Below are 17546 nucleotides of genomic sequence, written 5' to 3' on the forward strand. Positions count from 1 at the left end.
AACATGCTGTGTTTCAGTTCCTCATTGCATGTCTGGGGTAGTATAGTGACAAACATTTGACTGTCGAGCAGCAAGACTTAGGCATCCATTTCACATAGTTTGAGGGGTTTTTTGGTTGTTTTTGATTGGTTGGTTATGTGTTTTTTTTTTTTTTTTGGGGGGGGGAGGTCTTCGTGCTTATGGTGTGTTTTTTTTTTTTTAAAGAAAGCAAGAGGAACCTGGAATTGGTGGTTAGGGATCATAGCTTTGTCCGCATGTTTTTGAGAAGCTGGGTATTGGAAGCTGGGACTTTTGAGCACAGTGACAGTAAGTGAAAGAGGACTTAATATAGGGCTTCCTCATAGAGGCTTATCTATCTGTCCATCAAGCACACCATAAACATTTCTCGGGTCAGAGCTTTTTTTGTAAATGGCCATTGGAAGATATATGAGTTACAATATGGCAGCTCTTGGAAGAGGTGAAGAAAAAAAAAGCTAAAGGTAACCTTACATTACTTTACATTAGCCATATGATCAAACAGTTTGTCCGATGCTTCAGAATTTGCTGTATACAAAGCCATTATCTCACTTGAAATTCTCCGTATCTGCTACTCAACTTTCTGTAGTCAGAATTTCAACTGGAAGCCACTGCCAATGTATTTAATAATGAAACGAACTATTGGCACTTCAAACAAAATATTGGCATTTTCTTTCCCTTTTTTTAAAAAGGTATATGCATAATATGAAAACAAGTCCTCATTTTCCAGCACAATATTTCCATAAAAGGCAGCAATTTATTTTAATTCCTACTTTTAGAAAATAAATAAATGTTTTAATAACATGCTGTACTTTAACAGTCTTGCTGTAATGCAAAAAGAGGCAGTATCCTGCAAAAGGATATATAGCACATCAGAGTTCAACCAACTGCTATTTTCTCTAGTCTTTTAAAATTATGTACACAATACGCATGCTATTGCAGATTGGTAAATATCCAACACTTTATAGTCTCATTAATAATCTGAGTTATATTCTAGACCCAATGAGTAATTAATGCCTTGCATGATGCCTATAGCAACTGATTGCCAAACAGTTTGCAGAGCCAGTCCAAAAGTTTCCCATACAATATATGTGCATTCCCACCCAATCTGTTGTTGAGGAAATGGAACAACAGGTAAATATTGGTGTTTTTTCTTAGTCAGAATCAAAGAAAAAGTATTTAGTTAAAATTTTGAAATGTCCTCTTCTCAGGTCTTTTAATTTACTTCCTTTTTTGGGAGACGGGTAAGGTTAAATTTAAGTATCCTCCTTGCATATGACCAAAATAAGCTTAAAAAAAGTAAGCTAAATTTTGCTTGCACTCAAGCAGGTTTCTACAGATGTAGCAGCAGCTCTTCAAGTATTATTTAATTTGCTAAAGGAAAAATGTTTTTACTAACTACAAAGAGAACGGAAGAAAAAGAGCGCTTGTTCTGAAAGTGGATTATATAATTTTTGTTATTTCATTAAAGAGCAAAATCTACTGCATGGCCTTTCTAGAATTGTAATTTACATCCTTTAAAATGTTCCTCTCATTATAAAAATTATTTCAGGATGTTTTATAATCAAGAAAGAAGATATGTACTTATTTTTCCTAGCTTGCTTGGGGTCTTAGATAAGATAAAACCAAACAGAAATATCATCTTCCCAAATATAACTGTTCCTTAATAATAATTGGTTTTCCATTTATTTAATTGGGCCACCTTATCCCTCCACTGCAGATCAAAACAAAAATTAGCAAGTAATCAGGCTATGGTTTAGAAAATCCAAATCAAAAGCACTCTTATTAGTCAAATGATATGGGCTTAAGGATATGGGCTTAACATCCTCTTCAAAGCAACTTTCTCAGGTAAGTATGGGGTCTGGTTCTTGCCAGCAATGCACCAGCCACAGATGCAGAATTCATGAAACCTTGTATCGAGGGTATTGTTACGAAATCTTTCAAATATTAACAAGACTTATTGCATGCATCTGCAAAAACCTAGTTAAACCATCAACAGATATTTTTAATGATGGGTTATGGATACTGCCTTGTTTTATAACCAAGCAGTTTCAAATGAATGAAAATATTTAGGATATTTAGAATTTTGTTGAAGTTGAATCCAGTGTCCTGAACATCCAGACTGGCAGTCATATTTTCCAGCTTGCATGAAGCCAGGAGACTTCCATGAACTGCAGAAGAGGATGATTAGTGACAATGCTCCAGCAAGTATGTGATATTTTTTTCTGGTTTCTGAAATGTAAAATGCAGTGTTGTTTGGTACACCCAAGTATGAGATATTGGGTCTTCTGTCAGGCTGTAGGCTAAGTGTGCTATCTTTTGAGAAGGGTTCCACACCTGCCTTAAAACTACCCAGAAAACACAGCCCCAGGCACAGCTGGAGGAAATCCAGGAGCCTGAATCAGCAGATATGGTCTAACATACCACCAGGCAAAACCACAGAGGCTGTGCACAAAGTACCTGGAAGGTGAATCTAAGCCTGGAACTGTAGGATTATAGCCATTCTTGCATTGGTTTGCCTCTCAAAAAGCTATGGGGACCTCATCTCGTGTCACAGAACTGAAATATATTCCATGGTCTTTTTTTTTACTTTTGTGCTGTGTTGTTTCTGAATGTGGTTTTGGTCCCTTTTTCCCCCCCTTGGTATTTATTGCTGCTGTTATTATTTTTTAAGGCAGCATAAAAAAGTAGAAAACAACAGTTCTATAATTACGTGGAAAGGATACACATGATTACAGGACAGCTGGTAGGTATTTCCAATGATCCCTTCTCCATTTATATCCACAACATTTTTTTTCACAGACTACACAGATGTCATTTGACAGATTTCTTGTTGGTATGCCACTGATGTAAAGCTATAAAGATCAAGTTAGGGGAAAAAAAGAAGGCAAAGAACAACAAAATACAGAGGCAAGTGTATTTATAAACATTTTAAGTGCCATCAGAGATAGAGACAGCACAAAAATGGCTACAGTTGTCTTAGTTTACTACTGCCAGGAGGCACTGTTACCAAGAAATATTTAAAATCTTGTCACTAATGCAAGAACTTTAGCAACTATCTGCTTGATGCTAAGTAACTTGGACAGAAGAGAATTGTGCTGAGATAATTGCTTTATTTGGAAAGGGAAGATAAGAGCTATAAAAAGGAAAGAGCAAGAACACTCTTTCATAGGCTTTGCGGAAGTAAGAATTTTGCCTTCCTACAGCAATGAGGAAAATTTTGTAGTCTCTTGTACAGAGAAACCAACTTTTTATACACCCCAAACCTGGCCCTGGCATATGTCACTGGCTGCTACTTTATTAAGCCTGTTCTAAAGACGAGATGGACAACAGAGTTCAAGACTTTGTCTATCACACAAGAACAGCTCTTTTCATGAAAAAGTAAGGCTAGTTTACTGCAAGAGTACCCAGTAGACCTTATTCTCATGAACCCAGAGGCACAAGAGATTGAAGAGCTCACTTCTAGTCCTTGCAAGTGGTATTAAGGAAGATGATCCTCACTTCTTACACCAATGGTGGAATCCATGTTGTCAGAACAAATTTCTGCAAAGTCTCTTCCAGTCACTCCATAGCACAGTCTGTAAAAAAGCAGCATTACACCAAGGCAAATTAATGGCATCACCAGACTTCATTCTGTCCTAAAACGCCAAAAAAGTACTTGGGTGAGTCTGTTCTTGACAGAAACACCAGAATAAAACATCAACTATTTTTTTTACTCCAGTTAGCTCCTGCTTCCTTCAAACTGCAGGTTTAGCTTCATTTTCTTTCGCAGCAGCAGACACCTTCATACTTGAAGTATCAATATGCTTCATGGCAGGCAGTATTGGAAGTAGGCTGTGAACTGCTTTTAGAGCCACAGCTTCTCAGCTCTGTTATATGAAGGTGAAGCCAACACATTTTTATATAGAAAGGGACTTTGTTAAGGGCCTTATTATACAGAACAATTATGCTTATTTCATTGTTTTGCAGAATCAACAAGATCAGCCAAATCTCAACAAGGTGCAAGAGCCCAGTCAAAGAAATGTTACCTTCCTGTAGTTGAAAGAGCCCACTGTCCTGAATAGAAATTCCTCAGAATAAAATCTTTGCTAAATTTTAGCAAGTGGTATTTAACCCCTACCCCTCAAAACCCCCAACTCAATCAAGTCTGCAAAAATGTTAACATCTCTTGTCACCTCTCTGAGATTGTATGTGTTTCAGGTCTTTGGAGACTGAAACCTACTCTTAAAACTGGAGGTCCTCAACAGTAATAAGGCCTTGCCATTTCTCCTGCAATAGGACATAAAGCAAGAATCTTTAAAACAGACCTAACACATTTTGTAGTTATATCTTTAAAATATACTGGTGGGGGAATTTAAATGCCTCAATAGAATAAAGCTTAATAGTATTGGTAACACAAGACTGTAAAGTTTCTGCCAAGAATTTTCCATCAGAGCTAAGTAAGCACTTTTTGATTAATCAGCTATACAATGTATGGGCAGTAAATCTGACACTTAATGGATCATCTGATTTATGAATGAGCAGTACTTCCCATATATCCAAGCAATGTTGGATTTACGGCAGATGCATTATGGAGTTGATCTACACGTTCTTGAGGAACCCCTGGAATTTCTGGTGAGATGGTACCTCAGAGTCCAGCACAGTAGCTCTGACTAGACTGTTAGTCAGGCAGACATCCTGGATAAACATAAAGAGAATTCAAATTCTACACAGGCAGGAATTCTAGCTGGATCAAGATGTTAGGGTGAGAATCACCTGAACATACAGTATCGTCTTCAGCAACAGTTAAAATAAAAAAAGGAGAACCACCTAGCAACATTATAGCCTGGTAGAGCAGCAAATCACAATTATCAGAAAGAATTATAATTATAGTTTTGATATGAACGTGCTTATCTATGTTTAGCCTTTACATTATGTAAACATTATGTTTACATAAAGACATTCTAACGTCTTGTCTCCTTCAGGTACAGAAATGAAAGACTGAGGATTAACTCAACGGTTAAATAGTATTGAACAGTTAATAGTATTAAACGAGTGAGCTCAGTGGCTTTATGAAGTTCAAGGTTTTTCCCCTCCCCTCTTCACACCACAAACATAAACTGTAAAATGTCAAACTTCAGATCAACTATGCAATAATAAAAATCAAGAAAAGAACCTACAGCTACACAATTAAAAAGGGGTTTCACATGTTGAAATGGGTGGTGAAGAGACTAGCCTGGAACAATTTAAATGCAAACAAACTAAAATCTATTAAATGGGAAATTTTGACAGTTGCCAATCCTAATTTTACCCGAGGAGACCTACATAAATACATTAAATCTAAACATGGTAAACATTGTGCCTAGATAACACACAATTACAGTTGCATAACTCAGTTTATAGGTTAGGAGAAACCATTTTTAGACAAACCTATGGATAAAAAAAAGAAAGACTTCTCAAGACCTTGTGTATTTTGCAGAGTGGCACAAAATTCTACATAAAAACTTCTGCTGAAGTATTCATATTAATTCAATAGAAGTTCTACACTCAGGTATTTCTTCCTTACTTGAAGGTGAATAAAAATATATAACACAGGAAAAAGTCAAAGAAAAAAAAAACAACGAACAACACAAAAACCCCACCTTTTTTAGTTTTGCTTGTTTGTTTGACAGATTTTTAATTGCAGACAGATTGCTAACATCATTAGATCTAACAGCTGGGAATTAGTAAGGAGGGAGACATAGGCCAGAACCAGACAAGAACTGAGGTTTGTTAGATATAGTTGAGTCAGTGTACTACAAATTAAATTTATCCAAAATACTTAAAAGTCAGCAGAAACAATCTCCAAACCATTAATAATTGTCTTTGCAAGCACAGGGTGGAGAGATGGAGTTTCAGAAGACTGGAGAAGGAAGAATACAAATCTCTCTAGGGGTGCAGTGCAGTCTCGAGGGAATAACTTCTGACTATTTGGTATATATACCAAACTGAGCTCTGCAGGCTCAATAACATGTGGGATGGCTGCTGATGGTAAGAGTTTGCAGAATAAAAAACCAAGATGGAACCAATGGCACAAATTTAACTCTTCTTTACTTCTTTTTAATTTGCATGTCATGCTTGATAAACACTGGTTTAGAGGAACTTATTCCTACCGCAGCTGTAAGATTCCTTCCAATTCACCTGCTAATGGTCTTTTTTGTAATCTGTGAAGAATTGTTCCTGGGAAATTTTTATTTGCTCTTCTTCTTCTACAGGTCTGGTGGTGAAATAAGGAGCAGTAATCCACATCTGCAGCAGTATGACTAACTGTTGGCAAAATTGAGAGAGTAATTTCAAATTAATGACATCCTTTGGTTCTTTTTTGCATGGCTAAGTTTGATCAACAGATTGCCAAACTGTAAAACTCATACAAAAAATTGTGACTTGTACAGCATTTGACTCAGGAGAGCCTTTGGCCCTACAATAACTATGTCATTCTGCCTTGCACCCTGTAAATAGTAATCCCAGTGCAGTAAATGGTTATAACACTGAGATACAACTCATCAGACCCCCAGATCCTATCCTCAAAAAAGTAAACATGTCTATTGATAGAATTAATGCTACTGAGAAAAACAAAACCCACACACTAAATTTTGTTTTCTAACTCAAATTTCATATGATGACTGCAGGGCTAAGGCTTTGGGAGCAAGTTTTCTGAAATCGGTGGAGGTAGTTTGGCCTTTGAGTCTTACAGTTGCTCTTACAAACTTTCAGAAAGGCACATGTACTGCATTAATTTGGGATGTGGCTCAGGTACATAACCACACTACTGAAAGTTTTTCTTAAAAACTCTTTCTACAGCATAACAAAATGCCATGGCTTAAACTATTAAACCTATTTTGTAAATGAAATAATATCCAACATAATATGTTTATTTGCTTGACTTGCCCACAGTGATGAAATATTCTACTTTTTTGCCAATAAGCAAATATATGAAACCCACTGAGGAGTGAAAAACCCTGTAAAGTCAGTTCTCTTCATGTAATAAACCATGGATTTGGGATTGTGGAAGGCTGATGATGACAAAGATACAGCAAGACTGACCTTAATGTGTGTTTGGAGAATGAGCTTCTGCACCTTTACCGAAAGGTTACTTAAAAATAAAATAAAATAAAAAATCTGAGGGGAGATTCTGTTCAAATTTCTATTTGATTTGGGCCTGGGGAATTTTTTAAAGGCAAATAAGAAGTGCAATCCATCTAGAGTAAAAAGCTATTTCTATGGAAGATCAATCTCCTTCCTTAAGTGAAAAAGTAGAATTCTGAAGGAATGTGTGTTACTCCCTGTGAAGCCTAGTAGTTTTGCCACAGATTTCAACTAAAGCAGAACTGGATTCTTCTACTTCTCCTAAGAAAAAAGAGAAGCTCTTAACAAAACAAAACAAAACAAAGCCCCAAATCCCCAGAAAGCATGCAAGTATTGAGAAAGCTGCTATTTCATAATGTAAAGTTAAAGAAATTAACAGAAACACCTGTAAAAGGTAATTACACAGGATCATTAAATCACATCAGTCTTATGCATTTCTCTACCCTCCAGCCCTGGCTTTATGTGACCTGAGTCTGCTGCTTGTGACCATAGAAGTGAGCTCCTTCCATGCTATGCAGCCTCTCTGGCATGCCACAGCTCACTGCTCCCTACACATCCCTGGTCACAGAGCCTGAGGTCTCCTGGCCTTCACCAGAGCCCCAAAGGCTCCCTGTTGCCTGCCGTGCTGCTGTCCAACGTGGTGCCCCCCCAATATACTGAAGTGCTGTGGATGACTTTTTTTTTTTTTTTTTCAGTAGCCTAAAAGTGAAGTCTGAATTTAAGTGGCAAAGACAAAACTGAATGGGCGTGTTCAGTAAAGTAGCAACTTTCTAACTCAGATCTATATCAGAACTTTACTATCATGTTAGCTGCAAAATGAAATGCTAATTAATTAAACAAATGTATCAAAAACTTCTCTTGGGTGATGCTGTTATCAGATCAATTGGTATATATTGTTAGCAGTAATGGTTTCAAATTTCCTTATTGATTTTTATGTCTTCCATGTTGTTAATTTTAATACTATTAGCCTCTATGTGAATTGCATGAGTATTTTGTCATTGTGGGAAACTGGTAGTCCCCCAGTACCGGCTTGTGACAGTCTTGCAAATGAGGACAAAGTTAAGAATAGAGTCATACAGATGAAAACACCAGTATTGATTTATTATTAATACTGGAAGGTCACCATCTGAACAATTCCATAAAATAATACATCTGCATTGCTGCTAAATGGGAGTTTTACCATCTGGATCATATTATTCCAAATTTTCCTCATTCACTCATCATAGCAAGAGGAATTTCCTGACAAATCAGATTGCTGCCCAAAGGTAAAATGTTTTTCTCATTACCATACTTTAAATGAGCTCAAAATGACTTATAAGTGAAGTCAGCATCAGCGTCATAGACAACTTTCCCTTTTTCTAATTAGGCAGATAAAATAGGTCATACAAGCACCAACTGAAAAGCGTCCATCTATCCTCTGCTTCCCTCATGTTTCCCTGACTCCAAGCAAGTAAGAATGCCTATCACCAACAAATTCAACAGAACAGCCTTATTCCACTGTCCTTTCCATCTTACAGCATATGGTGAAAACTACACACAGAAAGAAAATAACTGTAATTACTAGATTTATTGTGACAGACTGACCTTACCAGAACTCATTAACTTGGCAATGCAAGCTAGCTGGCTCTGTAAAAATCTAGTTTCTTTTGATGTAGATATATTCAAATACTCAAAAACATATGCATGAAAGAAATAATAAATCAGCTGTTTGGGTTGTTTTAAGGTTTAAATTAATAGGCTTATACTTGATAGTACATTGGAAATTTGCAAGGATTTCTATATTAAGTAAATCAACCAACCTTATTTTTGAGATTTGCCTCATTACTTAGGTATAGAAATCAATGTTATCATAACTACGCTGCTCCATTTTTCAGCTGTATTCCAAAGTAAGTTCTCATTATATGACTGCAACATGATTTGATATATATAAACACTAAAATTGGCAGCCACCTATGAGACCAGAAGTAAGGATTTGTGTTTGAGATTGTTCTGAGACCATTACAGATCAGCCTTTCTGTCTCAGATATTTTAAGATTTCTGTTACGCCAGTGGAGAACAATTTTGTCCACATAGATCATATTTATTTATATAATATTTCATTTTTAAAAATTTTCATCAATGGACAGCTTAAAATAGCAAGCAAATTGCGTTATAAGAATCAGCTGAGAACCTGATAGTCAGAATTTCCTTTGGGAAAATACAGAATCAGAACACTAATAAGCTTTTCCCTTCCTTCCCCATTTGATAGACTAGACTCCTACCTTTATATTGAGATAGGAATACTTGTCAGGATAGGAATGGTTTTTCAAGGATGATAATTCTCTGACTAGCATTCTTTATTGCTACCCCTCATCCCAGAGCACATAATATAGTTGCACACAAATAATTGCCTCCGCCTCCCTGAATGAGAGGTCTGCAAAACTTGTGAGTGAAGAAATGAGAGCATTATCTGAACACACATGAAAACCTACTGAAAATCAGGTTTTTACAATGTGAACATGGGCTCCATATTTATTTTTAAAAGTCTCGAATAACAATAACAAAATTCTCAAAAGTAACTGAGAAACAATTTTCTCTAATCTCCTTTGTTATCATGTGGAAATTTATCCCAAACTGTCAGCTACCATCTAGAAGAAAAACCACAATTTTCAGAGTGGCCTACATTTTCTTTAAGGCCAAGACTTACTAGAAAAATCTCTTCCTTAATTTCCCCTCTATCCTAAGATCATACCCATGTTACTTTAGCTGTAGCCATCTGGTGAAGGGCAATCTTGCCAAAATTATGCACAGCTGAGTCTTGGGTGCTCTCCTGCAACTTTTTTTGCTCCTGCCTCTTTGAAATAAGAGCCTTGCCCAGCATGCTATTTTTTACCGTTTTTTTTTCTTTTTCCAGGATACATGTCACATTCTCGATAAGCCTGGGTAAGGCTCTTCTGGAAGCTACAGGCTGCTGCTGTTTCTCTTGCACCTAGTAAGTAGCTGCTGCTTTTTAGTTTTTATTCTTTTTGAGCAAGCTAATGAATGCCCTGTTCATTTAGGGCTGATTTTATGCTCCCTTTGACCTTCATTTCCTTTTTCTTTCAAAAAGAAACTTTTCTTTTTCCATGTTTGCAAAGCACGTTGAAGGGGAGTCAATCACTGCAATCCTTTATTTCTATGAACAGGACTGTGCAGTTATCTCTGAGCTCTTACCATGTTTGAGAATAGCATGACTATCCAGAGCAGGGATGTATATATGCAAACACGCACCATGACCTCAAAGAATCAGACAGAAAGGTTTGTCAGTTGATGCTGCCCTCCAAGCCACGATATGCAATGCAGGGCTGGCTACTTGATTTGTTGAAAATAGAGAAGAATGCAGGTTTTGATCAGAGAGAAGGAGCCTTAACTTTACCCCTCCCATTGAAAATAATGTGTTCTCTCTCTCTGATTTCCCTTCTCTTTTGCTCCTAAAGTTGTACACATGTTGTTACATGGAAAGGAAAGTGTTTGGCTTCTTCTTAGAATTTGATACTGCTGTGCATAACTTATATGTGAACTATACAGGCATAAACCAAGCAGTCAAAAGCTGGATGGCAAGGAAGAGAAACGTGTAAATGAGCAAAAGTAGAGGGCTGTTTTCTCTTCAGTGAGCATGTGGTTGGTTGTTGAATTTTTACTTGAGTAAATGTTTCCTACCAAATCAAACTAAAATGATTTGTACATGAACACAAGCATAATAACAGCCACCTGGAAGAACTGTAATGAAGAAGTCTAGAACTGCCTGTACTTAGGGGAGCAGTAGATTTTTTGTTGATGATGGTCTTTAATGTCAATTGGACAATTTTCTGTATGCTTTAGCTAAGTTACTTAAATCCTAAATGTGGCCATCATTACAGTTTCTGCTCCTAAATCGGAAGGCTTCTTTATCTGTTGCAACAATGTATACTAGTTATTTTCCATCTATCTTTTGTAAGGACCTTGTTAATCACTCCTAAGTTACCTAATGTGAAATAAGTGCAAGAAACCATACACTGGCAGAGACCCAGAGTGAGTCGTGTTTGCTATTGTGAAGTAACTTAATATATAGACAGATAGTAGGTATGAGAATATATTACTCTCCCAACTAAACAGTGCATGAAGTGGAACTGCCAAAACTCAGTAAAAAGTGAACTTCAGCTTCTGCTGTTACTATTTCTACTGATAGAAGCTCTGCTTCAGTTCCTTTTTTACTGGAGAGGGAGGCCTTGCAGTTGCCACACAGCTAGGCACTGAAAATTGAGGCCTCAACATGTTTCTGGTGCAGATGTTTTTTTTGTGTTGTGTTGTTTTTTGTTTTTGTTTTTTTTTTTTTTTTGGTTGTTTGTTTGTTTTAAATTCACTGCAAAAACACAAAAAACATCACAAAGTCTTATTAAAGTGTTGTGAATGCTGTAGTTGTACTGGAGGCTCCCTAAATTAGACTAAATTGATTTAACGGTATATTTTTTCAATATTGGCTATGTCACTTCATAGGTGTGACTGGCTCATGTAAACTAATGTATGAAGCTTCAATTGCTGAAGACTAAGTTACACAAGTAATAGGACTGTAATAGGTATAGGATATTGGTATTTTTGACAGTGGTTAAGTTGATGTAGTACACCTTAACTAACTAACTAACTGTAAGTACTGCTAAGGAGGATAATGGCAAAACAATGCAGAGTGCATGCTGCTTAAACTCCCACAGACTTTCCCAGGCAGATGGGGACCTTCCCAACTGGTCATCATTGTATGCATACTCAGAGTTCAAGTGTACTTGAGCATTGATTTTGTACCAGTCTCATGCAAAATATTTTCAATGGAAAGCAAAGACATGGACAGTCTGAATGACTTCAGTGTTGTATTCTTTATTTTAAGTGTCTGTTGAAATCACAGAATGATAGAAAAATATAGTTTGAAAAGACCTTTAAGATCACTGAGTCCAACTGTTAACCTAACATTGCCAAGTCCATCACTTGACCGTGCCCCTAAGCACCACAAAACTGATAAGAAAGAAATACTTGAAAAGCTCTGAACTGAGATGTTCACATGAATACAAAATGGTTGAATCATATAGCAGGACTGGTATAGAAGAGAAGTTAAAGGGAGCATAATGGTAAAGCAGTATCATATATGAATATACTACACATGCTCAGGTACTGCGTGCACTCAGGGTTAGGAGCGTGTGTTTGTGAAGGCAGAGAGTTAGTGAAATGAAGCTCAGTAAGCTGTGCTACCTGTGACTTCATTAGACTCTTCACTTGTGTATATGTTGCCATGATGAACAGTTCATCACTGTGCCTAACTCTGTGAAGTACAGCTGAAGAGCCTGTTTTACCACCTCTGTGCTGCAATTTTCTGCCACTGGGAAGCTCCACTAATAGAAAAGCTGTCATAGATCAAGCAGGTTTTACAACCCTTATTAAAACAGTTTCTGTAAACTGTATCAAGATTTCATTCTTTGGTGTTTGACAGACCTGTCAAATCAGGGGGTATGGTACTTCAGAGCCGGAGAAGCATTTGTCAAGGGGTAAAGTATTGATCATGACAGTTATTTCCGTCACTGCTATTAAGAAGTTCAGTAACAAAAAACTGGATTTCAATCTACAGATGGCATAGGGCACTCATCAGCTGATGAAGAGGGAAAAGTTAAGAAACAGCTTCCATGTGTAAGATTCTGTCTGTCTGAAATATCTGTGTAATCCTCCTTATTTGTTTAATACTTACTTAGAATTCTCATTGTTTTTTAAGGACTGGCTCTTTCTGACATGCTTTGCTTTTTTTTATAACTATTGAACAGAGAGGTCAGGAGTGGAAATAGTGTCACTATAGTTTTCTCAGCTTTGCAGAGAAGTTTGTGGTAGGGGAAAGGAAGTGAGCTGAAGTACCATAAGCCTTAGTTTTAACACTTTAACCACGAGACAGGCTTTCTCTCTAACTAAGCATGTGCATAAGTAACTTGATGAACAGGGGCCTTGGTTTATCTCAGTAAGTCCTCTGTAGCATTACTTCAGCTAGATATAGGTAGTGACTTTTTTCTTCTACCTAGTCCCTTTTTTAAACAGTTTTTTGAAAACTCAAAGCCTTTTCCTTAAAGCTTTAACCTGCTAAAGGCTGACCACTGCATCAGCATGCATACGCAGTCAATAAAATGCAAGTTGTTTTTTTCTTCCTACATAAAGCTGTTCTCCACCTGGCCAAAACCCATGGCTTTCTGCTTTCCATAGAAGCTCAATTGTCTTGCTAGATGTGAACTGCGTAAGAGTATGTAATGACTTCCAACTGTTACCTCAGAAAGATGGTATCTTAATCACTACAGCTCCAAAATTGCTGTCTTTCTAACAAGCTATTAATGTAGTACGATTGACAGTGTCTTTGCTTCAACTGAACAATCACAATTTTGGCAACAGCCAAGGTGGCAATGAGAAAAAGAAACACCTCCACACCTATTAGTTCAGTCACAGTGCTTCACGTGCACCTTCCAATGTTGCAACCTGAAAAGAAAATGTGTGCTACTAAAAAACCCCAAACCCTAGACCGAATTGTTATACCTAGAGGTGACAGTAAGCCTGTGTATGAGAGACACTTTATGAAAAAATAGGTTAGTATTGTTGTGCATGAAGATGTAAGGTAACAAACAAGACAAAAGATCAATGAGCTAGCAATGTGCACTTGCAGCCCAGAAAGCCAACCATATCCTGGGTTGCATCAAAAGAAACGTGGCTAAGGAAGGTGATTCTCCCCCCCTACTCTGCTCTCATGAGACTCCACCTGGAAATACTGTGTCCAGTTCCGGGGTTCCCAGCACAGGAAGGACAAGAAGCTGTCAGAAGTGAGTCCAGAGGAAGGCCATGGAGGTGACCAGAGGGCTGGAGCACATCTCCTGTGAAGACAGGATATCAAAGTTGGAGTTGTTCAGCCTGGAGAAAAGAAGGCTCCAGAGAGACCTTATAGCAGCCTTCCAGTACCTGAAGGGGCTACAGGGAAGTTGGGGAGGGATTTTTTAGAAGGGCATGTAGTGATAGGAAGAGGGGTAACTGCTTCAAACTGAAAGAGGGTAGATTTAGATTAAATATTAGGAAGAAATTATTTTCTGGGAGGGTGGTGAGATGCTAGCACAGGTTGCCCAGAGAATCTCTGGAAGTGTTCAAGGAGAGGCTGGATGGGGCTTTGAGCAACCTGTTCTAGTGAGAGGTGTCCCTGCCCATGCAGGGGGGTTGTAACTAGGTGATCTTTAAGTTCCCTTCCAGCCCAAATCATTCTATGATACTATGAGAATACTCAGTCTTTGTAACTGAAAGTACTATTCTGAAGAAGGAAATGTAAAGTAATGGGCAGAGAGTTGTCTTTTTCCCCCCTCCCAGTAGCTCAGTCCTGAACACAAATCTAGCCACAAATACATAGTGCCTATGAATTTTAAGCAGACATGTAATAATTGCAGATCCGAGCAATACATAATCTTCTACCCCAAGGTAAGTACAAAGTTAGAAGAGGGCTTAAACCTCTGTTTCAGCTTCCTTCCCTATAAAGTGAGAATTGTAACTTTCTCCTCCTTCCAGAGTTAATGAGGGTCTCCTTGAGCCCCTAAGAAATTAGGGGATTGCCTTGGAGCTATAAATCAGCCGCCTCCATAATTAAAGCTGAGTGAGCTTCTGTGTTAGATTGGAGCCTCACACTCCTGTAGTAAGAACTTTGATCTTCATCTGAGCTTGACTCAAATTAACTCTGACCTGGAGCTTTCTGAGCCTACATTTCAGGACTCAACAGCACCTCCTGGCTTCTGGTTTTGTGTATGCACTGAATGCAACCTAACTGCACCCTGAAAAGAAGCTGAAGAGATAGACACACAATATCTCCCTTTCCATGCACTGATCCCCGTGGGGAGAAGCAACGTGTATGGACTGGAAGGGAGCTGCAGCACATTCTGGTTGATGTCCACCCTGGATGATTTATGGATTAAGTAATTGTGGTCAACATGCTGCAGCTACTCTGACCAGACACAGCCAGTGTTAGACCAGTTGGCATCCAGATTTGAGTAAGGAACTGAGCAGAAGCCTGAAGCCATTCTTTGTTGCTATAATTTTTTATCCCATGTTAGCCAAACTTTGAATCCAGTTAAAACTTCTGACTTTGCAGAAATCTGAATATAGATTTATAACACATGGTTCCTACCCATCTCTTCTTCAGAAGCAAATGTTCAGCAGTAGCCATGTATTCTTTCATACAAAAATAAGTGGTTGTGTGGTGGATGCTGTGCTCTGATGCCACAGTGCCAAAGTGGGTATTAATACCAGTGTCAAAACATATCTTTCTTCTCAGCTTTGTGCAAGTACTATGGAGTACCACACCTTCTTTGCTGACAGCGTGTTGGCTTTAAGTATCTTGAAGCAGCTTGCTGGTGCAATGCATGGGGTCCTCAGGCTGCAATCACGGGTGGCCTCTTACGGACAGCACACCGACACCGGATGCGCTGGTGGGGCACGCATGTAGCTGGAGATAGCGTGGTTATTGTGCATCCTGAGAAAAGGGAAGGCAGCAACAGGGAGACAACAAGATTTTTCCTCTCATCTCCTCTCAAGCAGGTGTTAAAATGATGACTAAGTGTCCTCTCAGGACACTGCAGAGGGCTAGGCACTGGTCTCTTCTCACAAGTAGGTAGTGATAGGACAAGAAGGAATGGCCTGAACCTACAGCAGGGGAGGTTTAGGCTGGACATTAGGAACATTTTTTGCTCTGAAAGAGTTGTCAGACATTGGAACAGGCTGCCGAGAGAGTTGGTTGAGTCACCATTCCTGGATGTATTTAAAAGTCATATAGATGTGGTGCTTGGGGATATGGTTTAGGGGTGAACATCGTAGAGTGGGGTTAAAAGTTGGACTTGATGACCTTAAAGGTCTTTTCCAACCTAAATGATTCTATGATGTTCTATAAAGGACTATTTCTTTATGTTAGACTTGTAAGGAGATGAAGCGTTGCATTTATTATACCTAAAGGAAAACATTGTACTACAACAGCAATGGAAGCATTATATTTATTATACCTTAAAGGAAAACGTTGGACTAAAACAGCCATCTCCGTAACGATCGCTATAAAGCTGTTCCCTGTTTTGTTATGCTGAGGAACTGATTAAACCGACAGAACAAAAAGTTCTAGTAAAACTTTTCAAGAAAAGAAAATTCTTTACTAACTACACTTCTGTGAACAAAATGTTAAAGGTTTCTGGTATCACTATAAATGTACAATTAATTTAGCAAAACATTTGCAAGCAACATGTAAATTAACATACTTCCATTGTTCCTCTGTTGATAATAAGTAATTTTCCTGAAACACATTCAAAACTAATATTATAACTTCACGGTAAAAAACAGCCAGATGTGTTTTCTTCTCTTAAACCTCACCACCCTTTCGGTCTTGTGGGCTGCTGGATGTGTTGGCAATTTTCCTCTGCCCCTTTTGCCTGGAAGCTGCTTAGAAACCTTCAGCTACACCAAGGACGGCTGCCATGCACGATGGGTGCAGCTCACCCCCAGTGTGGCTGACCAGTGGGGATGATGTAGTATTCCAGAGACCTACAGTTATAGCTTAACTTCAGCCAAAAGGGACCCTGGCAGTTATCTGTACCTCCAGTGTGAAACACTGAAGGACATCAGGTTGCTCAGGGATGAGTCCAGCTGAGTTAGTAATACCTCCATAGATGGTCATTTCACTGCCCCTCCTGGCCTCCTGTGGTAGTGAAATCTCGTTTTCTTCTTCAAAACATGGCCACAAAATCACTGCAACAAAATTAGCAAGATGAGGTTTAAAATAGATGTCTTCTACACTTATCAAAAAAGGTATTGGTCTGATCTTTCAGCTGTTCTTACTAGGCAGCTGCACAGGTACACTATAAAAGTGTGTGGTATAGCTCACCCAAAAAAAGCTGAAAAAGGGAACTCAAGTATTCAATGAAGTCTAAAGGTAGCACTTTTGGTTCCAAAGTGGGTGCTGTCAGAAAAGGTTGTTATCAAAGATGGTGTTTATTTCTTGTTTTTACTTTAAAATCTTCCAATTCTGAATATGATTTAAAATTTTCTATAAAACTTCTCAAACTGTAGGGGACAATTTTTTTCCAATTGTTATTAATGTTTGCAGTTTCTCAGTTGAAATGTCTGTGTTTGGTGGTGGTAGTGATTATTGTTAATATAACTTGAAGTGTCAAGGTGCCAGTTTATGTAGGCTTTTGCCATACACATCTCAGGCCTATGGATGATGTGTCCTTGCATTTTGCTCTGAGTAATGAGGAATATGCTGTAGTTTTACGTTCTGCCTTAAGTAACTGTGTTGCACTTTGTCCTTGTGTAAGGAAGAAACAGAGGATGCAAGTCACCATTCATTTGGGGGAAGACATATTTTAGAAGAATTTAAATACCAAAAGATAGCTGCACCTAGT

General features: G+C 38.2%; 1 protein-coding gene across 1 annotated transcript; it reads right to left on the reverse strand.

Annotated features, from left to right (window-relative positions):
• Positions 1-988: 988 nt before the first annotated feature.
• On the reverse strand, positions 989-16189 carry RNF175 (ring finger protein 175). Its single transcript, XM_051618286.1, is given in 11 exon segments — positions 989-1065; positions 1068-1106; positions 1816-1925; positions 2742-2804; positions 2806-2870; positions 3524-3641; positions 5320-5412; positions 13461-13574; positions 13576-13611; positions 15563-15634; positions 16158-16189. Coding segments are annotated over 11 exon segments (819 nt in total).
• Between the last annotated feature and the right edge of the window lie 1357 nt (positions 16190-17546).

Source organism: Apus apus, chromosome 4 (genome assembly GCF_020740795.1).
Source record: "Apus apus isolate bApuApu2 chromosome 4, bApuApu2.pri.cur, whole genome shotgun sequence".
Taxonomy (NCBI): Eukaryota; Metazoa; Chordata; class Aves; order Apodiformes; family Apodidae; genus Apus; species Apus apus.